The sequence below is a fragment of the Wyeomyia smithii genome, chromosome 3 (genome assembly GCF_029784165.1).
Source record: "Wyeomyia smithii strain HCP4-BCI-WySm-NY-G18 chromosome 3, ASM2978416v1, whole genome shotgun sequence".
NCBI lineage: Eukaryota > Metazoa > Arthropoda > Insecta > Diptera > Culicidae > Wyeomyia > Wyeomyia smithii.
This window is the reverse complement of record NC_073696.1, coordinates 256,621,785-256,640,578: the sequence shown is the minus strand read 5'-3', so window position 1 is coordinate 256,640,578 and position 18,794 is coordinate 256,621,785. Positions and strand designations below refer to the sequence as shown.

Sequence of the window (18,794 nt, the reverse complement as noted above, 5' to 3'; positions counted from 1 at the left end):
AAATAGAAAAAAAAATCAGCCAAAATTCCTTAAAAACTTAAAACAGCGGAAAGGCCACAATAGAAATTACAAATTAAAAAAAAAAACAATTCGAAGGAGCAAAAAACACCTCTAAAATCATAAAAAAAAACTAGAATTGATCTCAAGTTCGAATCCAATACATCAAGTTTAATTTAAGATGCATAACAATTCTAGTAAATGTAGCTTGAAAGTGTTTTCACTTTATTCGAATAAGGAAGATGAATTCTAAATTCGGTTCAAAATAGTTGAAAAACGTCTCTGAAGGTTGGAAAAACCATCAATGGAAATAGACGCGACGCGATTTAGACAAAAAATTGGAAACTTCAATTAATTACTCTTAAAGCTTGAAAAATCATTTTCACAATCTGAAAACAAGTGCTGGCAGGAAAAAAGGTAGAAAACAAATTAATATGTTTGTATTTCGCCTTACACATTCCAAGTATTTCGTCACAATACACAGGAGGGTACATAATCTGCCCTAAAATAGGTTTCCTACCATGTATTCAATTTGAAAAACTTGTCTTTCAACACAGATCCAGATTTAACAGAAAAAAATTGAATAATCGAAAAAAAAAAAACATTTGAATTTAGTGGAAAAAGTGTGTGCATATTATTTTCAGTGTTGGTTAAGTTACGATATCATCAGAGCTGCCAGATATTTGAAAATATCTGCGGCATGAAAACAAAGAAAATTGTTTTAAAATCTATGCTTGAGATTTTCAAATACTCGATTACCGATTGATCGTTAAGAGGGTTGAGAAAAAAAAAAATACTGCTCTATTATTTCAACTTTTCGTTTTAGAAACTTGTTATAGAATAATGTTATTCAATTAGGGTATCGAACGGCTTCGGCAGGATTTTGCATAAGACTGCTGCAGAAAACCTGCTAAAGAACACAACCGCCGAGGACGTTTGATATCCTGATTGAATAAATCGAGGAAAGTAGACATTTTTAAGCATACATTTTGAGGTAGTCTTGAACTCAAATCTCCACGAAATTTGTACATTTAAACTCTAAATTAAAGTCCTCAGAATAATAACTGCAACATTGCAAAGTAGTATTTCTTGTAGACTTTAATCTTTAAATTCAAATAAAAAACAATTACATGACCTATATTAAGAAAAGAGAAGCATGATGTGTAAATACATCATGAAGAAAGCACATGATTGATCCATCCAAGTAAGCGCGAACACTCAAATTTTCACCACAGCATCAGAGATATTTCTACTGTTGAAAACTTCAAGACAAACGGCCGTAACTGTTTCAAGTTCGATGGTTCTAATCTAATACTACTCTTTACCAAGGTTAAATTTCAATTGTATTGCATTTATTGTTACCGTTTCTCGGGTTAATATATCCTGAGTCGCCACGTGTCTTTTGGTGATTGTGCGCATTTCGTTTCATTTCATACTAGCATTGGTGGTCAAACTGGGTACTAGCGAATAATCGCACGTTATGTTCAGTTTAAACCGGAAGTATCGAAAGACAGAAGAGCACCGGTGTGAGCTTTGTGGTGGATTGTTCGGCCGAAACTACCTGCTGCGGTCGCACCAGCAGAAGATTCACGGGGTAGTATGTCAGCAGCAGGATGAACGGAAGTCAAGACTGCCGCCCAGCGTGACAACACTGATGATTCCCGCCATAAAAACACCGGCAATGATGGTGGCAAAATCCCGAGGGGAGGTCCCGTTCGCCGTGCTACATATGATCAACGAGATTCCGCTTATCGTTCGAGTGCTGGAGCAGGGCGATTACAGTATCCTGAAAGCGGCCGAAAGCAGTGACTTTCGTGAATCACAGCCGGACGGACTCGAGCTGGAAGAAGCGCAAAGCGTTTCGATAGCCGTGGTGGCGACGATTTATCAAAAAGAAACCTACGATGGCCAGAAGTACTTTGCAATAACGGGACCGGTTTCGTGCTACCAAACACAAGAGCCGATCGCGATGGCTGCACCGGAAGCAACGGATGGAGAACAAGAAACATTTATGCAAGAGTCCCTGGGAAGTGCAAATCTGTACAAAACGCTCACGCAATTGAATGCACCAGAGGTGGTTGTATTGGGTAGAGAGGAAATGCCCAGACGAAGCGAAGCTTTAGGTATGTTAATCAAAACTAAGTTTAAGTGTTAACATTATGCACTTACAATAACTTCAATTTCACATGACTAACTTTGATCATGATGCCAAATAAGAAGGTGCTAAGCAGTTGCATATCTGTCTAGAATATCTCAATTCCAGCACTGCTAGTACTTTGATGCGTTGATTTTGCATTCATAGCCTAGTGTTAATCAAAGCGCTTAGTTAACATTTTGAAGTGTTAAATGTTGCAAGATGGATCAATAATTGATCAGTGGCACAGCTTGCATTACTCTAAAGTTTAATAAAAATACTGCCTATGCTAAAAATTTGTCCAGACAAAAAACCATAATAGATACATAATACAACAAATATTTATCTACTTCCAGAGCTTCAGCCATCAAAAACTGGCAACAATCAACCGAAGCGCAAGTATCAGCGTAAAAGTGCCTCTTTGCAGCCACCCAAGAAGGCACCAAGACAGCCGAAAGTAATCACTGTTGTTGACGATCTGCGTTGGTGGGACAAACAGAACATCGCCCCTTCGGAGCCGTTTCGATCACGGGCGGGTGTGAAAAATTTTCAAGACATTGCCACCGGCTCATTGCTTTCCCCGGACCGCAAGTCACGACGAACAGTGACACCACCCAGCGAGAAGGTGGAGGAGCTTCTGTCGGATCCAGTGCCGGAGGAACCCTTCACGGATCTGAATGTACTGGATTTGATTCAGGTAGAGGAAGGAATGCTTCCGGAAAATGTGGATGTTGAAATTTCACGGGAGGAAATGTTTGAGTCTATTGTTTAATATCAGAACAGACTTACCTTCAAAAGGTGTCGGCAGACTTTTTTTTATTACGCCTAACTAGATTCTCGATGTCCAATTACTGGCCTGTTCTTCGTTCAAAAACTAGAATAAACCACTATAAAATTATTGAATCTGTTTTCCACATGCTTCGAGTTTTACACGTTTGAGTTTAATTTGTAAATCACATTATTTTTGTCCAGTTTTCAAAATCAATCTTTAGAAAACACTACAGCGACTTATAAGGATTCATCCTGCTGCTCTAGTTTTTCGATTGTGTTCGTTCGTTCACACTGCATAATAGACAGACCGGCTTCAATAGCCGGTCCAAAGGTCTTTGCACTACGGGCCAACCCAAGATGCTGAGAGTCTTCCCTGCTCCTGTAATTCCATTTATTGACGATAAAGATTATTCTTCCTGTTGATCTAATCACTATCGGCACTGCTGCTTGCGTACGAGGAGAGCAGCTCTCCTGATTTTTTTTTGACTGCGATCCGTCACTGCCGTCAAATGGCAACAGTTGGATGACGTTTCATATTTTGAAACCCCAAACGGTTGAGTTTGCAGGAGCTGTTTGAATAGTACGTGATACGCCACCCCATATCAGACACTGAACAATTTCCACAAACGGCACCAAACAATCTGATGTCGTTTTCGTTTTCGCGGTGTAGCTACCTTTTTTCCGTGCTATACTTTGCAGGAGGATGACATCTACTAGAAATCATGTATCGAACATCGTTAGCAATATGGCGGCATTTGTGTACATGTGAACATGTATGTAGAACAAAAGTTTTTACACATTATTTGTGTTTATACTACAGCCTGTGAATTAAAAATAAACAGTATAAATAACAGTTCACTTATTTAATACCGTTCCATACACATTACGTGATCAAATTGATAAATTTGATCGCTTTTAGTTTTATTTTGTCTTCAATAGATAGGGCCAACATATGGAGCAGTTGCTCGAAAATTCTTCCCTTTAGAGTAAACTGCCTATTTTCCGGGTACCGCTAGTGTCAGCGGACCATTGAGATGTTGGGTACACTGCAAATATATGAGATTTGACAGCGATAGCATAGTCCTGATACTTTGCAGCTTCAAATAAAACATTTTCAGTGTCATTGCATTGGTATGCGTAATAATGGGATAGCTGTCAATTCGTTTTGTTTTGGTCATTATCGCATTCGGCATTTTGTCTCGTTTCCATTTCATATGTCCATCTCGCAAATGTGCTGAGAAAAAATTTACCTGACACTTTACCACGTGGAACGAAAACCAAAACAAACCAGTTTTGACACATACGTGTGAATGTGCTGGTAACTTCCTACAGTACACTTTGCTTTTTTCGGGTGTCATCAGTGACAGAAAAAGTGTAGGGAGAGACAGAAAAAGGGTAGCACGAAAAAACAAATAAAACATTTCCGGTGTCAAAAGTGTCGTTTGAGTGTAGCTACACCGCGAAAACGAAAACGACATGAGCACCAAACGAAAAAAACTTTGGTTTAATGCCCCCCATCTGAAAAAAAACTTTTATTGGAGGTGTAAATATGTTTGTTTTCTACATTTTTAATTCGGTGGGTGCGTCTCCAGTTTCCGGGGAGACTTGATTGACCAAATAGTCCACGATAAGAACTGCGGTTACCGAAGATGGGATGTCGACAAAATTGTGGTGTGCTTCATTCGGGTTTACGTAGTCCATAGACCGATTTTATTTAGCACAGCGTTCTTTACTGCGTGGTAGTATCGAACTCGCATAGGCATAGGGAGAATTGCCGATCATTTTCGTACTCGTATCATTGATTTTCACTCATATCACTAAACGGTGAATGGAAAAAAACACCTTGTAAACGAACCCATGGAACGTGTCAAAAAAGTGAGGTCATTTTTTGTGTGCAATGATCTATATGTTTCTCTATGCAACCAAAACGATCGCTATCGAATCACAAAGGTACATAAAGAGTGGTTGATTGGGATATCGGATTATATTCGCACTTCTTATCTGAAATCCGCAGACCATCAAACAAGTTGCGCGCAACAGAGCCATGCACCCAGTTGTTCGCCTGTCAATATTCATTTCGCTTCTTGTGAGTGAGGCCTTTGTCATGCTGAACGCCAACGTGAGCGATCGGGGGAGAGCCTTGCAGTAAGTTAATGAACAGCCGTTAGCCGTTCCATCCAACTTGTGCTAGTTCAATGGAAATATCCAATGAACTATAGTTTGGCAACCAACATCAAATGTCAAATCCATCCGCCATTACCGCTCGTGGAAAGCTGAATAGGGCCCGTTCAAATATTACATAACGCAGTAGGGGGTGGGGGGTAATCTAACATGCTGAATTGGAAAAAAATGATTTACAGCAAAAAATATTATGCGGAATTAATTTTTAACATAATTTAGTTTCAAATTATCATAACACAATTTATCAACATCCCCTACCTGCACAGCACTGTTTCGTTTTTGATTGCCAGAGTTTATTAAAAAATACGTGTGTTTCGTTTGAAGGGTAAATACAAAGTGAAGATATTTTATTTTCGCTAACTGTGGTACAACTAAATATCAAACATGGGTTGCCTTGATTCTAATACTCCTCCTCAACTCATGGTTTCAGGATTCCCATTGCTTCACGGCATGGAACTAATTTTGCAGCAGGTAACGGTTTTGTTAAGCTATCAGCAATCTGCTGCTGTGTGCTGATGTACGCTATGTTGATGTTTTCTTTTTCTAAGGCATCATGGATGAAGTGGTGGCGTATGTCTATGTGTTTTGTCCTAGGGTGATATCCTCCGTTCTTAGCTATGGCTATAGCACTTTGATTGTCACAGTGAATCATGATCCGTTTTTCTTTTTCAAATAAACCCTGCAGTCGCTTCCACCAAAACGCCTCCTGCACTGCAGCCGACATTGCCATATATTCGGCTTCGCAAGTTGAGAGAGCAACGGTCTGCTGTCGCTTGCTGCTCCATGAAATTGCTCCTCCTTGAGCTGTAAATACGTAGCCAGTAGTTGATTTCCGGTCCTCATCGTTAGATGCCCAATCCGCATCAGCAAACCCTTGTATAGTCGGGTTTCCATTTCGACGATACGTTAAACAATGCTGCGATGTGCCTTTCAAATAGCGCAATAAATGTTTCACTGCGTTCCAGTGCCTTTCACCAGGATTGGAATTGAAACGGCTCAAAATGTTTACAGCGTAACATGTATCTGGACGTGTACTTTGGGCCAAGTACATAAGACATCCTACAGCTTCTCGATACGGTATGCCCTTCATAGCTTCGGTTTCTTCCGCAGTTGACGGACACATTGCCTGCGTTAACTTTTCGCTTACGTTCATTGGCGTGTTCACTGGCTTACAATCCATCATATTGAATCTGCTTAATACCGATTTAACGTACGTTTCCTGGTCCAGAGTAATCATATCATCAGTTTTCATAATTTGAATTCCCAGAGCGTGTTTAATCGAGCCCATGTCCTTCATTTTGAACTCCTGATTCAACTTAGCCTTCATTTAATTTTTCCAGGACTTGCAGTTTGTAAAAATGATAACATCGTCCACGTATACCGCTACGAACAGTACTTTATCTTCTCTAATCTTGTAGTATATACAGGGGTCATACACGGTGCACTCGAGGCCAAATTTTCGAAGCGCAGTGTTCAACTTTGTATTCCAGACTCGAATAGATTGCTTTAAACCATAAAGCGCCTTTTTCAGACGGAGGACCTTGGTTTGATTTTGTGCATCTATAAAACAAGGGGGTTGCTCCATGTAAATTTCTTCCGAAAGATTACCCTGGAGAAAAGCAGTGATAGCATCCATTTGATCGATCTGTAGATTCCATCGTGCTGCTAATGAAAAGAGATACCGCAAAGAACTGTGACGGACAACTGGGGCGTAGGTGTCTTCATAATCCACCCCCTTTCTCTGCGAGTATCCTTTTATCACCAATCTTGCTTTATACCGATCAATATTGCCGCTACCATCTAGCTTTGTGCGGTACACCCATTCACATTTAATTGCTTTGCGTCCTTTTGGTAGATCAGCAATTGTCCACGTGTCCTTTGATATAAGGGCCTCGTACTCCTCCTTCATTGCTTGCTTCCAGCGTTCCGCATCATCACGGGACAGTGCTTCTTGATGCGTGGCAGGATCTTCCAAAATTGACTGTTGAAAACGGACACCAGACTCGGTACTTCCAACAACATTATTTAAATACTTGCCTTGGGGCAGGCGCCCTCCATCGCAGAGCATCAACCCTTCTTGCAACAAATTGCTAGTAGGTCTTTGATTTGAAAACGATGAGGGCGCAGCGGATTCCTCGGTTATTTGTACAGACGAGATCGTTTTTTGATTATCTGTAAATTTTAAAGACGGCAATCCTTTGGTCTCCAATTTATAATCTTTATACTTGCCTGCAAGAAAGCGCTCCCTACCACTTTGCCTCAACGCCTGTGATTTAGGCGGTTTTGAAATTTGTTGTGGTGGGAGCGCAGGGTCTGTTACAGTGTCAGCAGCATCCTCGAATGATTCATCACTTGAAATAATTTCATTTTCTCTCTCGTCATTATCATCATTTTCTGGTGTTTCGGGATTAACTTCATCATCTGGCATTGTGAAATCCAGCTGAACATAGTTTCGCTCTGTACCCTTTGGTCTAAGTACTGTTATCATTTCACGCTCATCGATTCCCTCGTCGATAAAAGTTACATCACGGCTTCTGAAGAATGTTCTTGTTTTCAAGTTATACAAGCGGTATGCTTTTGTTTCGTCGTCATAACCAGTTAACACGCACTTTTCAGCCTTTTGGTCCCATTTTTGACGTTTCTGCTTTGGAATATGCGCCATTACAGTCAAAAATTCGAACGTGGGACAGATTCGGTTTCCGGTTTGTTCAAGCTTCTTCTGGTGTTGTGTCGATACCTTTAGTTGGTGATCTAATAATGAGGTTAACTGCTGTTGCTACAGCTTCTGCCCAAAATGTTTTCGGCAGCTTTGCTTCGTATAGCATGCACCTTGCTCGTTCCACCACGGTCCGATTGACACGTTCAGCGAGTCCATTCTGTTCGGGAGTGTATTCCGTTGAAGTCTGATGCCGGATGCCTAATTGTTTTAAACAATTCTCAAAGCTCTTATTTTTGAACTCCCAGCCATTATCCGTTCTGAGCACCTTCAACTGTTTACCACTCTGTCTTTCGACCATGTTACGAAAATCTTTGAATTTCTGCAGTACTTCCTCTTGTGCCTTGCTTCGCAAAAAATAGACGAAAATTTTACGAGTTTCATCGTCTGTAAATGACAGATAGTAACGAGCACCTCCCAATAAAGTTTCTTCAATTGGCCCACAAATGTCCGAGTGAACGAGTTCCAGTTCATCATTCGCCCGTGATCCAACATGGTTAAGCGGTAATCTCGTTTGCTTTCCAATGGCGCAAATTTTGCAGCTTCCACAATCCACTGCGTCGTAGTTGATACCAACAGCTAATCCTTTTCCAAGTTTAACTAAAGATCCGGAACTGAGATGTCCCATCCGTCCATGCCACAACTTTGCTGTTGCTCGAGTTGAACACGCAAGCGTCATAGAGTTTTTCTGCTCTAGCCTATATAATTCGTTTGGAACTTAAGTTACGGTTTTGTAGAGGACTGGCAGCACGGCTACATTATTTATACGTGCACTGGAGCTGCTCCTACAAGTTATTGTTTTGCAAGTGATTTCTGTTGACAAATTTGCTGAAAAGTAAAAATAAGTGTTCTTCAGTGATTTTTCTACATGAAAAAAGTAAAGTTTCAGTGTCCTTAGTATGAAAGTGATAGATTTCATTTATGCTTCAAAAATGAAAAGCCAGCAGTGTTGTGTTGGTGTGAGTGCAAGCATCGCGCTGGTTAGCACTGCGTTATGAACGATAGCTTTTGGAGACCGGGGCACGTCGATGTTATCATAATGCGGGCAAGGAAAGCAATCATAATGGACTGCTTGGAATGCTCAGATAAGTACCACATTAGATAATACATTGTTATCAACATTGTTTTGTGTGGAAAAAGGGCAGTTTTTAGTGCATTTATAACGGTGGAGTGTAGAGAGGCAAGATTTATTTGCTTGTGTGTACATGTGATGAAGCCTGTGCGATGGTTACTCGGCGGTGGTATAAGTGTTGGCGCGAATGAAGTGGTTGATGTGGAAACGAGTTTATTGAACTCTTGTTTTCGTGCATTTGGCTAGTGGCTCGTTCGCACTGACAATGGGCTACGTTCATATAGTGAGCATCGCGTTTCGTTCTAAGATTGTTTCAGATAGTGATGGGCAGAGATGCCAGACTTTTTTTTGGCAAGTCTGTATAATCCATAAAAATGTCTGTATAAGTCTGTATACCGCTGCGAAAAAAAATTACCGATACATTGATACCTAATTATTTGTCGACCTGTCGGATTGTTTTGTTTTATTGCTTGTTTTGATTGTTCTTTTTCGAGTCTATCATAGTTGGTCGATTAATCGATAACTAATTTATCTTTTAAATCTAAGTAACACATAGAAGTAAGAGTCTTTCCCGTGATAAAAATCGTCGTTCGTCGTAATGTAGCTAAACTGATACATGATGGCAGAAGTCTCGCGGTTATAAAAATAGTACCTTCAAGGTTTGGGACATTTTAGGCAATTCTTCAACGTTGGATATTGCTCCGAATAGAACAAACGGTCTTTTCACCAATATCACCTGCATGGCAATCGATCGAGACAATCAGCTGTTTGTTACTGGGGGCGAAACAGGCTGATTAGTGCCCACGGGGCCGATAAAAACCCCGATAGCCTGACTCGATTCCCGTTGTCATGATTTCACTCTCAAAAACGCAAGTTTAATATGTTCAGCAAAGTGTTCAGTTCCTAGTTCACTTTTTCCAGCAACGGCTACAGTGACTTTTGGTTTTTGTGTTCGTTTTTTTGTGTATACTGGTAAAACCATTATGTAGAATATCAGATATCTGTGTAATATCTGTATTATACTAAATGTCTGTATAAAATCTGTAGGCTTATGCGTGTCTGTATCGCAACACAGAAAGTCTGTATAATACAGATTTGTCTGTATATCTGGCATCTCTGGTGATGGGAAATATCGCACGCTCATTATTTGTTACTCTAAAGTGAGTTAGATATGACCCATTTTTGAAAAAAGTGGAGGTACCCTAATTTGAGTACTTTTACGGTTACTCACTTCTGAGTAAGGGCGTCATACGTCGAAAACTGATTAGAATCTACTCTGTTTATGCAAACCAGCAATTAACGAAAATGAGTACAAGTTACCCAGTTTGCCTAAATTTGGAAATTTGATGATTTCTGGTTTTTGTAAATCTGACTCAATAATTAAAATAAATTCAGAACAATCAAAATCAAAGATTTATTTTTCATCGAAACATTATAAAAGTTTTAAATCATTCACGTGTCTTTATATAATGCGGCAACCAACCGGTTCACAGTTGCCCGTGAACTGTGGCTCATGTTTTTGTACAGTACGCACACCAGAAAATCCGTCATCATCCGTCACCAAACACTGCGAAGGATTTAAATTGTATCGATTGCATGTATTGGGCACTGTACATCGATACAAATGTTTCCGTTCATTATCATGAATAAAAGCCCGACTTAAAACGGCATCGCAGGACACACAACATGCGGTTATTCATTTTGAAGAGATGTTTTTTATGTTTTCAAATCCTCTGCAATAATGATGTTGGGCTGAAATTGTTATGGAATATTGTTACATGTTGTTTGTAATGTAATTGATTAGGAAATTATTGATTTGATGAAAGATCAAATACTTACTGCTAGCAAACGAATAAAAAGCGACACCAATTGTTCTTCGGAAACAGATAATATCGCTGTTGAAAACTTTTGACATATACATATACTCAGGGGTGAGTAAACATCATGGATAATAACTCAAAACTGAGTAAACATGGTAATTATGAAAATTTGGGTAAATGTTACTCAATTATCCAGTACCCGATAATTCACTTTTTGACATTTTGCATAAGAATACCAAACTGAGTAGATCCTAATCAAATTAGAGTTAAAATAAAGCAGCGTGCGAGCAGAGTCGTTGACGATGGCATCGGTTGTTTCCGAGTTTTTTATCGATATTATCGAGAAATTACCGATGGCTTTTGACGTTTTCAATAGGACCTATCTGGCTTTGGTAACAATGCGGGGTCACGGGAGCAGGGATAGTTTTTGTTTACCTCTAAGTTTTTCTTAAGTCTGTTTGACTGTTGTGAAGCAGTTGATAATTTTCCTATATGATGATTTTCAGGTGCAGGAGGTGGTTCACATGCTTTGTGCCACCTGCGAAATATCGATGGTTGTCGTTGACACTAGAAATTTAGCGATGTTATCGATGGGAGGCGGTTGTCGATGTTAAAGATGGGTACCAATAACTTTTCTATAATGTAATAGAAAATATGGGAAAGATCACGAAAGATATTTATTCTTGTACGAAAATAGACCTGGAACTGCAATTTAAAAAGCAGGGTTTTCTATAAACTGCACACTATTCACCAATGTCATTGTCGGACTATGGTGCAGTGATGATAGCCAAAACCTTATGCTTCACTTTTTCGATTTTTCTAGCTTTTGGGCAGATGTTTTATATACTATGTTACAATTATGACTAGTTCGGCATTTTGTTAATGAACTTAAGACTATATATTGGCCAATATGGATAACTGCGTTTTTAAATTATTAAGGCTTTGTATGCATGAAACTTTGCCAATTTTTCTATTTAATAGGTAAAATTCGCATCGAAATGTCGTGTCCCCGAGCGTCTGCGTCGGTAGAAGGGAAAATAGCGGTCGTGCGTAATGCTTCGGTGTAAACCGCGTTTCCGGTTCGGGAGAGTTTTGCTCATATGAACGTTTTTGAAATGAAGTGATTTCGTGGGGTATACCCAGATGCTTCTTCATGTCTCACCGCAGATTTCGTTCGGTCGATAAATATCGTGACTAACGAAAACGCGATGTATACCTTTCAAAGAATCGCGTTGGCCAACGTGTACTCGGGATTGACAAATAGCTGGTTGCTACAAGTGGTAAAGGCTACTTCGCGCGCGTTGTACGCAGAGGATCGCGGTGTTTGGCAAGAAAGATACTCATGGTTCGTTTCCGTAATAAGCGCGCATCATTGTTATATTCCGTGTTTCAGGTGTGTTTTTCGCGGGATCGTTTTTTTAGACCAGACGAAGTGAATACGAGAGACGTCGTTTGTCGATCTGTTAGATAGAAAATATACGGTTGACCGAACCTCTAGAGACTCCGCGTTTATTCCTTTCATGAGGCCGTTTTATCTCAGATAGATCAACAACGCGCAATAGCTTTCGGTATAAAGAGGATCACCTTACGAGGAGCTATCCGATCATTTGAAGTTGTCTCGATTCGGCCAAAGATCCAGTATCCTTGCGTACGATTTATTGTTGCGGTGTTACATTTTCAAACTGAATAAGTTCGAATCGCATTATGAATATCGTGGCGGATGTAATGAACTTGTTGGCGCTACACTTGTTGTAAAGAACCCGACGCTCGAAATCAGCGCATCGTTTACCAAAACGAACCCTGCTGTATACCTTGCCCTTTCTCCAACATCCCAGTGATTTCTCGTGGAAGTGCAGAGGTGTTCTCGGCTTCCATAAAGCGAGGATCACGTCAACATTTTCCTATACAAACTCCTTCTTTGACCTGCATTCGGATGCGGCCGGCGCTGGTATTGCCTAATATACAGATTAAGATCACCAGTTTTTACACATTGAGGATGCATGTTGGTCCCAAGCATCATCTATTGGTTCTCTGTGTAATTACTGCTGATCTGGCAATAACGGAGTAGCAACCGCGGGCGGTCAATCATGCTCATGCTCATGCTCATGCTCTAGCCTATATAATTCGTTTGTTCGACATCCAGTAGCAATATTTTTACCGCTGGGATTTACCACTTCGCACCCAGACTTTTTGAAAACAACTGTGTGGCCTTGGTCAACAATCTTACCTACTGACAGTAGATTCACTGCTAACTCAGGAATTAGTTCTACATTTCGAACTTCTATCGTTTCTGAATTACAAGTGGGCTTAAGCTTGGTAGACCCTTCCGCAACAATTTTCATTACACCCTTGTTTGCCGCGTAGATACTACCATCCGCTTCACGCAAGTTCTCCAACGATTGCTTGTTGTTGGTAAGATGCTTGGCAGAACCTGAATCAAAATACCAACTGTCGTCCGTGTCTGAATCTCGTACTGACAGCACGGTGCAGAAAGCATCCCTTTTTCTGTCTGGACCGCTGCGTTTTGCTGGTTCTTTTGCTTGACAATTTCTCGCAATATGACCAAATTTCTCACATCGTCTGCATTTTGGTCCTTTACCTTTCGAGTTTGTGTATGCATTGCCATGGCCAATGTTTGCGTTGTTAAAACTGTAGTTTGTATTACTATGACTATTGTTCGTGTTGCTATGAAAACCATTCGTTTTTTTCTTCGCCGAAATAAACGCTGATCCCATAGTTACCACCGATAAATCCGTCTCCTGGAGCAACTTGGTCTTGATAATGTCACCTGTTATTTCGATTCCAGAATTTTCCAGGCCCATTACCATCGGGCGATATTCCTGGGGTAGTCCAGCCAGCAGCAACATGCCAATCCACTTATCGTTTAGCGGGAACCCAATTCCAATTAATTGATGTGCTGTTGAAATCATCCGATTCACGTATGCCTCCATTGAACCGCAGCTATTCAAATTTGTCATAATGAGCTTGTGCAAAAGTGCCCACTGGCGGGTCAATCCTGTGTCCTCGAAGGTGTTGGTCAGCTTTTCCCAAACTTCACGCGCCGTTTTCACTTCCTCGACGTTGATATAATTCACCGGATCGATCAGTAAAATAATTTTACCTCGCACAATTCTATCCTTTCTCGCATCCACTACAGGAAAACTTCCGTTGGCATTCGGGGTTGGCTGCACCACGTCCCAGAGGTCTTCAACTTCTAAATAAGTTTTCACTGCAAACTTCCAAGTTCTCCAGTTTTCGCGTCTAATCAAACGCTCGATTGCCAATTGATTTTGCATGCCTACGCGAGCTTGAGTTCCTGTTGAAATCGCCGTATCTCCGGAACCAGTCCTTTCAGTATTTGACTGCATTTTTTTTAACGAAACTACTCTGGGCCCATAACCTGATAGCCAGAGTTTATTAAAAAATACGTGTGTTTCGTTTGAAGGTTAAAAACAAAGTGAAGATATTTTATTTTCGCTAACTGTGGTACAACTAAATATCAAACATGGGTTGCCTTGATTCTAATAGTTTTGTTTTTTCATTTGAGTTGTAAACCGCGGTGGTGGAAGAGGTTAATTTTTTATTCAGCCGTATGATTTATATTCGTTTATTACTCGAATACCCCGATTGAAAGTTAGTGATCAATACTACTTATACTGTATTATTCAAGCATTAATTTCTTTAAACCAATTACAGATGAACAAAGAAGAATTATATCAACGTGTGTATGACTTGTTTTGCTCTGCATATCCTACAAAATCGAAAAAGGATTTGCAAATGCAATGCGCCGAACATTGGAGAAAAATCCGGAAAAAAGTCAACTTCATAGATCTTTACACACGCAAGAAGCAAGAGCTATCCGATTTAGTGGCCGAATCAAGGAATAAAAATATGCGATTCTTGACCCAGTCTCCGCAAACCGACTTGAAAACACAGGAGCCAACAACCAGTTCGATTTCCAGCGAAAACGATAAAACGAAAACAGTTACCCATCTGTTGCCAACCGAGATGCCAGTAAAAGTTGTTCCCGATTCACCTTCACCAATCTGTGCCAGTCCGAAACAAGATTCTCTAAGAAACCAACTGAGCATCGTTGACGCGGATATCGCCAACTTATTTCTGCGACAAGAAAAGGGAATGATTACTACAAGTCACACAACTGAAAAATTTAAAAAAGGATAAAGCAGAACTTGAATTCCGGTTGAAGAAGCTTATTGATGGTCAACTGTGGCAGCAAACTTTCCTTCAGACTCAGAAACGGAAAAAACTCGACTTAATTGAATCCTCCAAAGAAAAATCTCTTAAACTAAACTACCACAGTAGTCGTGGGAGGCCACGAGGATGTAGCTGATATAATGAGTGCAATCATTGATATCGCTCAATATGGCTCTTCGGCACAAGAAAAGCGACGATATGAACAGCTCCGAACAGTGAAAACGTTAGACGAATTGGTTGAATCTTTAAAGTATGATTACGATAAGGCTGACATCAAAAAGTTATTAATTAGTACAAATTCTATCTTATTTAGGGAACTTAATTGTACGATGTCCAGGACGTATGTTTATTACCGACTAATGCCAAAACGATGTGATTCGAAAGACGCAAAACGTCATATCAAAACCGTGCCAGTCCGGCTGATCCGGGCCAAGAATGATCATCATAAGTTCCACCAAGACACACGATTTTGTGCATCAACTATTAAACGTTTAGATGAAATCGGGAGCTTTCTTGGACCACATGAGGCGGCCAGGCTCAGCCAAGACGATAAAGTTCGAGTTCCCTTGGGTATAACTGCGGCTACACATCAAATACCAATATTGATGCACATGGAGTACAGAGTGCGACTTCCGGACCATGACTGGGTTGTTGCTGAAAAGCATAAACTTATTCCGTCGGTGTATGCTTGTAAGTGTTATAAATTCATATTTACAGTAATCCAATTTTGAATCAGCTGATAATGATTTATGAATCAGTCAATTAGCGTGTGAATCGGAACGAGTGATTCGTGAATTGTAGTGATTGAACAATTTTGGGATTATTGTACGTTAATATAAAAACATATTGAACTTTTCATGTGAATTAATTATCTCTTGTTTCATATCGACACGTTCATTGGAGATCTTACTGCAATGTTTTTTTTTAATTTGCAGCTCTTCAAATTCGAGAAAACGGATTTGGTGACCCCAGCTTTGTATCTGCTTCAGGACCCACACACATAGCCATACGATCAGCTAAACATGCCAAATCGACTGCTTATGCTCACGCATGGGATTTTGGAAAATTATCTACCCTGCACACGTTTGATTCGACTTTGAAAACTTCAGACGGAATGATGAAACCTGTTGTTAAAGTGACAGTTGATGGAGGACCGGACGAGAACCCTCGGTTTGCGAAATCTATTGAAGTTGCTATACATCATTTCTGCTCAAATGACTTGGATGCTTACTTCGTAGCTACCAACGCACTTGGAAGGTCTGCGTTCAATCCCGTAGAAAGACGAATGGCACCACTTAGTCGTGAACTATCAGGACTGATTCTTTTCCACAACGCTCACGGCTCTCATCTGGATTCACAAGGCAAAACTATTGACATGGAACTGGAGAAACGAAACTTTCAAAAAGCTGGCGAGACTCTTGCTGAAGTGTGGAGCAATGTAAATATTGACGCATTTGATGTGTCAGCAGAATATATTTTACCGGAACGATCTGAGATTCAGAAATCTGATATGATTCAGATGGATGAATCGTGGAAAGCGAAACATGTACGGACTACACAGTATTGCCTGCAAATTTTCAAATGTTTTGACAAGGCCTGTTGCAACGCATTTCGGAGCAAGTATGGAACATACTTTCCGCACAGATTTTTACCACCACCCATTCCCCTTTGTTACAAACCTAGCATCGATATTACAGAAGACAGATCTGCAAGTGCTGGAAATACTGAATATAATTTGAAGTTTGCTTCACTTTTTCAGAGCCTAGCATTGTTTGAGAGCAACAAACTAGCATACGATACGTTTTGCCCGAGTACATTGAACAATTTAGAAAAAACGTATTTGCTCGCATTGTGATATTTATTTTGCATCTTCAACATTACTAAATAGTCATTGTAAACATGTTCATGGAAAACAATATCGGACACCCAAAAGGAAACCACGAAAGGTGTTTGCCAAACGTGAGAATGAGCTCTTATAGTCAACTTCGATAGCGATGAAGATTGGGAAGTAGAATGGCTGCAAGAAGATATTCTTGACCTTGATAACCATTTGTTCCAGAATGAAAATGAAACTGATGCAGCTGTTGGAATCCCAGTTGTTAACATGAGCCATCATTTTGAGTGTGCATGGGAGAATGTCCGTGAAGATGAGTAGATGCTCTTATTTTTTTTCCTGTGAAAATCAATATACAGAAAAACGATATTCAGGATTTTGTTTTTTTTTTGTAAATTCCTTAGTTACACGTTACGGTATAGGGTGGGGGTAGTATTTACAAATGTTACGAATTGTTACAAAGGGGTTGGGGGCTCATGAAAATGGCATTTTATGCGTTACGTAATATTTAAATGGGCCCATACCGCGCTTTAGTGAAATTTCTGGGTGAGCACCCTGTAAACACCCTCTGGATTTTGACAGCTTGATACACGATTGCAGATTCTTCATTCCTTCGTCGCGGTGTTTTTTGTTACAGTTGAAAAAGTTTTGTAATGTAATTTATGTGGACAAGTGTGATTTGCTACAAATATACTGTTTTTTGGTAGAAACATCTTTCTGTAGTGTTCAACTCAAAAAAGAATGGTTGCTTCCGATTGGGACAGTGAGTAGTTTTTTTTTTGGATCAAAGTTCAATGTTTACATCGTTGCGATAGTTGAACTCTCGAAACAATTACCCGATCTTCAACATTACAGGCCTCCGAAAGCAAGCTCGGCATCTGGAGAATGACATCGATTTAAAGCTGATTGCGTTCAACAAGGTTGGAGCAGGCAGTAGCCCACTCAGCTCTTCGCCGGTGGGAAGCGGAGCGGCAGCCGATACGGCTCCGCTGCTGGGCGATCATGTTTTCGAGTCACTTTCGCTAGAAATCGAACAAATGCTGGATAAGCTGTCCGGCATCAATGAGAAGATGGCCGAAATTCCTGGCAGCGGGGCCGCTGTCATGCATGTCCTGCAGCGGCATCGGGAAATTTTACACGTAAGATTTGTTCGTTCTATCGTCGAAGATGGTTGAGTTTGAATTGATTTTTGTATTCCAGGGCTATCGGCAAGAGTTTCTAAAAATACAAGCCAATCATACTACTCGACTGGAACGGGAAGAGCTGCTGCGCGGTTCCGGACTGGGATCGTCTTCGGTCAGCTCGCCTTCTACCTCCGGTCTGAGCCGGAGGGATATGTATCTGAAGGAGAACACACATCTGCACAAGTAGGTCCGCGTAGCGGAAGTGTTTTCTTGTTCCGTGTTAAGCGTTTTGTTTTATTTTCAGTTCGAGTTCCATGGTTAACGATCAAATTAGTATCGCGATGGAAACAAAGGAGCATTTGACATCGCAACGGCAGCATATGAAGCGCTTCCAGACCAGAATGCACGACATATCGCATCGATTTCCAATCATTTCGAGGTAAGGGGACGATATATTGGAACAAAACCAAAAAAAAAAAAAATTATCTTTTTACTTCAGCTTGGTTCAGCGAATCAACATTCGCAAGCGGCGGGATTCTCTAATTCTGGGAGGTGTGATTGCGGTGTGTACGATTCTACTGCTGCTCTACGCGTTCCACTGACGGATCATAAGCGCCGGTTTTCGTGTCGGCAGTTGGCCGTAAATATTTGTCTATTGTTTTATATAGCACTGTTTTTTACGATCCTTCAGTTTAATGCGTCGTCACAACTTTCGTTGAGATGTTTTTTAACTAATACTATCTTATAGAGTAGCTATCGGACATGGAAAGTGTCTGGAAATGATAAAGTAGGAATTACAAAATAAAAAAGATTCAGTTGGAATCATCAATATTATGTGATAGCACCCGAAACTGATATCAAATAGTAAACGAGGGTTGTGATATATCACAATCTTGCGGATGATAACTGTTTGCATAGTCTTCAATTGAT

The 18,794-nt window shown here is 40.3% G+C and overlaps 3 protein-coding genes across 6 annotated transcripts in view; 2 read left to right on the top strand and 1 right to left on the bottom strand.

Annotated features, from left to right (window-relative positions):
* Positions 1 to 3,371, bottom strand: part of LOC129733249 (homeobox protein 5) — a 57,708-nt gene extending 54,337 nt beyond the window's left edge. For all 4 annotated transcript variants that reach the window (XM_055694940.1, XM_055694941.1, XM_055694942.1 and 1 more), the window contains exon 1: positions 2,921 to 3,371. The gene's annotated coding sequence lies outside the window, so the exon portion shown is untranslated. The remainder of the gene's footprint in view (positions 1 to 2,920) is intronic.
* Positions 1,207 to 3,013, top strand: LOC129733250 (uncharacterized). Its single transcript, XM_055694945.1, has 3 exons — positions 1,207 to 1,326; positions 1,437 to 2,120; positions 2,488 to 3,013. The coding sequence occupies exons 2-3, from the start codon at positions 1,478 to 1,480 to the stop codon at positions 2,901 to 2,903; spliced, it is 1,059 nt and encodes a 352-aa protein (XP_055550920.1). The 5' UTR covers positions 1,207 to 1,326; positions 1,437 to 1,477; the 3' UTR covers positions 2,904 to 3,013.
* A 13,947-nt stretch (positions 3,372 to 17,318) lies between the features above and the next one.
* LOC129730370 (Golgi SNAP receptor complex member 1) lies at positions 17,319 to 18,715 on the top strand. Its single transcript, XM_055689655.1, has 5 exons — positions 17,319 to 17,503; positions 17,596 to 17,879; positions 17,941 to 18,107; positions 18,169 to 18,303; positions 18,364 to 18,715. Exons 1-5 carry the CDS (start codon positions 17,482 to 17,484, stop codon positions 18,464 to 18,466), a joined length of 711 nt encoding a protein of 236 aa, XP_055545630.1. The 5' UTR covers positions 17,319 to 17,481; the 3' UTR covers positions 18,467 to 18,715.
* Positions 18,716 to 18,794: the final 79 nt, after the last annotated feature.